Source organism: Wasmannia auropunctata, unplaced genomic scaffold (assembly GCF_000956235.1).
Source record: "Wasmannia auropunctata unplaced genomic scaffold, wasmannia.A_1.0 LD314926.1, whole genome shotgun sequence".
In the NCBI taxonomy this organism is placed as follows: domain Eukaryota; kingdom Metazoa; phylum Arthropoda; class Insecta; order Hymenoptera; family Formicidae; genus Wasmannia; species Wasmannia auropunctata.
Genome location: NW_012047964.1, coordinates 8,422 through 10,442, shown reverse-complemented (window position 1 = coordinate 10,442; position 2,021 = coordinate 8,422). Strand labels below are relative to the sequence as shown.

The following is a 2,021-nucleotide window of genomic DNA, read 5'->3' as shown; positions in this document are numbered from 1 at the left end:
TTACTCGCTATGCCACGCTGCTTGTTGCGGACTCACTCTTACCGATGAGTACATTACCAACATGAAAATCTTTAAATCCGTTTTTCTCACGAATGCTTGAGAGGTGCGTCGTATCCTTTTAGCACGAATTAGTAGGAGGAGTGAACTATTATGTGTATAAAATTTAGCCAAATCGGAGGGGGCCATGTCTGGTGTTCCCATTGTGAGCGTAAATTGCGCTTTTTGGTATTCGTTTGATCTTCTTCGTTGTTCGAGGTCTCCATAAGAAGAAGGCATAACCCTGCTACAGCGCGTCGAATGAGTCCCTTGACCGTTCGAACAGTGGCCGCTCGAGCTATAGCGTCGGAACTCGAATAGATAGTAACTCCGTTACTTGGCCCAATTGCCAATGTAAGGGGGGCGCGTTGTTGCCCTTTATGAGTACCAAATCATCCACGTTGAGAGACCTCCGGTTCGTCTTCCATTTGGTACGGCACTGAAGCTCTGAAACAAACTCTGTTGATCATCGTTTCCAAAAGATTTACTGAATTTGTTGAACTCGTTGGTAGCGAGAGAGACGATTTTCATTAACATCCTTCAAGTCCAAGCTTGGTATTGTTGTCAATGTCCGACCCACGAGAAAGTGAGCTGGCGTCAGCGGCTGCAAATCTAGCGGATGAGATGACAGCGGTGAAAGGGGTCGGGAGTTCAATATGGCCTCGATTTGTACTAATAGACTATTGAACTCCTCATAAGTTAGTAGTGTGCTTCCAAGAACCGCGTTTAAGGTGATGCTTAGTACCCTTTACACCAGCCTCCCATTTCCTCCGAAATAGGGGGTATAAAGCTCCAATTAATTCTTTCTGACATCAAACGATCTTGTAACTTGCCTTCATTTGTCCTGAGAAACTCTCCCAAGCGATTCAGTTCCGAGTTAGTACCTATAAAGTTAGTGCCATTGTCGGACATGATCTTTGCTGGCCGTCCGGCGGGCTACGAATCTACGCAACGCCAGGATGAAGTTTTCCGATGAAAGATCCGATACCAGTTCAATGTGGATGGCCTTCGTGGCCAAACAAATGAAAAGACAGACATATACCTTGCTACTCTTACTTCCACTGCCTTTGCGATCTTTTACCAGGAACGGTCCGACGTAATCCGTGCCCACGTTGTAGAAGATGGGCGCTGGACAGACCCGTTCACGCGGTAATTCAGCCATTTGCGGTGAAATCCCCTTAGGCTTGTGACAAAAACATGTGGTGCATTGATGCGTGACTTGACGAGCTAGATTTCTCCTCGCTATTGGCCAATACTTCTCCCTGATATGTGTCAGCAACGCTTGAGGACCGGCATGTAGTAATCGTCGATGTGCATCTTTAAATATGAGTTTTGTTAAGTGATGCTTGGATGAAAGTATTACAGGATGTTTTTTGTCGAACTCGAACTCGGAGTGTTCTAAACGACCTCCCACTCTGAGCGTATTGTCGTTATGCAGAAAGGGATTTATTCCTAAGATACTGCTCCGCGGATTTATGGCTTTCCCAACGCGTAATGCTTGAACTTCCTCTGGGAAAGATTCTGTGCTAGCCTTATCAGTGTTGTTGATGATCGCCGAATTTCCTCGGCGTTGAGTGGTTCCTTTGGCCGCGACTTGAACACGCGTATGCTTATAAATCGATGACAGAAGGTCATTATCTTTGTTAGCCTTTCAAGGAATAGTTTTGGAAATTGATGAGACTATGCTTAGTTACTGTCACGTTGGCGCTATAAGCTGTTTCTTTAATTCCAGTGGACTGACAAGAATATTGTACCGGCCATTGTTCTTCGGCTTCTGCCAGCCATATAGGTCCGTGCCACCACAGCCTTGAGTCAACCAATGACTTAGGTGCTATTCCACGAGACAACAGGTCCGCCGGATTGTCCGAGGATGAAACGTGCTTCCAAGCGTCCGCAGAAGATTGTGTTTGTACATCTACCACGCGATTGCGTACGAATGTTTGAAGACGATGTGGTTCCATTCTCACCCAACTGAGAACGATCGT

General features: G+C 46.1%; 1 protein-coding gene across 1 annotated transcript; it reads right to left on the bottom strand.

Annotated features, from left to right (window-relative positions):
- Positions 1-774: 774 nt before the first annotated feature.
- On the bottom strand, positions 775-1,997 carry LOC105460828. The gene is made up of 3 exons (XM_011707320.1): positions 1,731-1,997; positions 1,093-1,684; positions 775-920 (listed from the first exon to the last, which is right to left on the bottom strand). The coding sequence occupies exons 1-3, from the start codon at positions 1,995-1,997 to the stop codon at positions 775-777; spliced, it is 1,005 nt and encodes a 334-aa protein (XP_011705622.1).
- Positions 1,998-2,021: the final 24 nt, after the last annotated feature.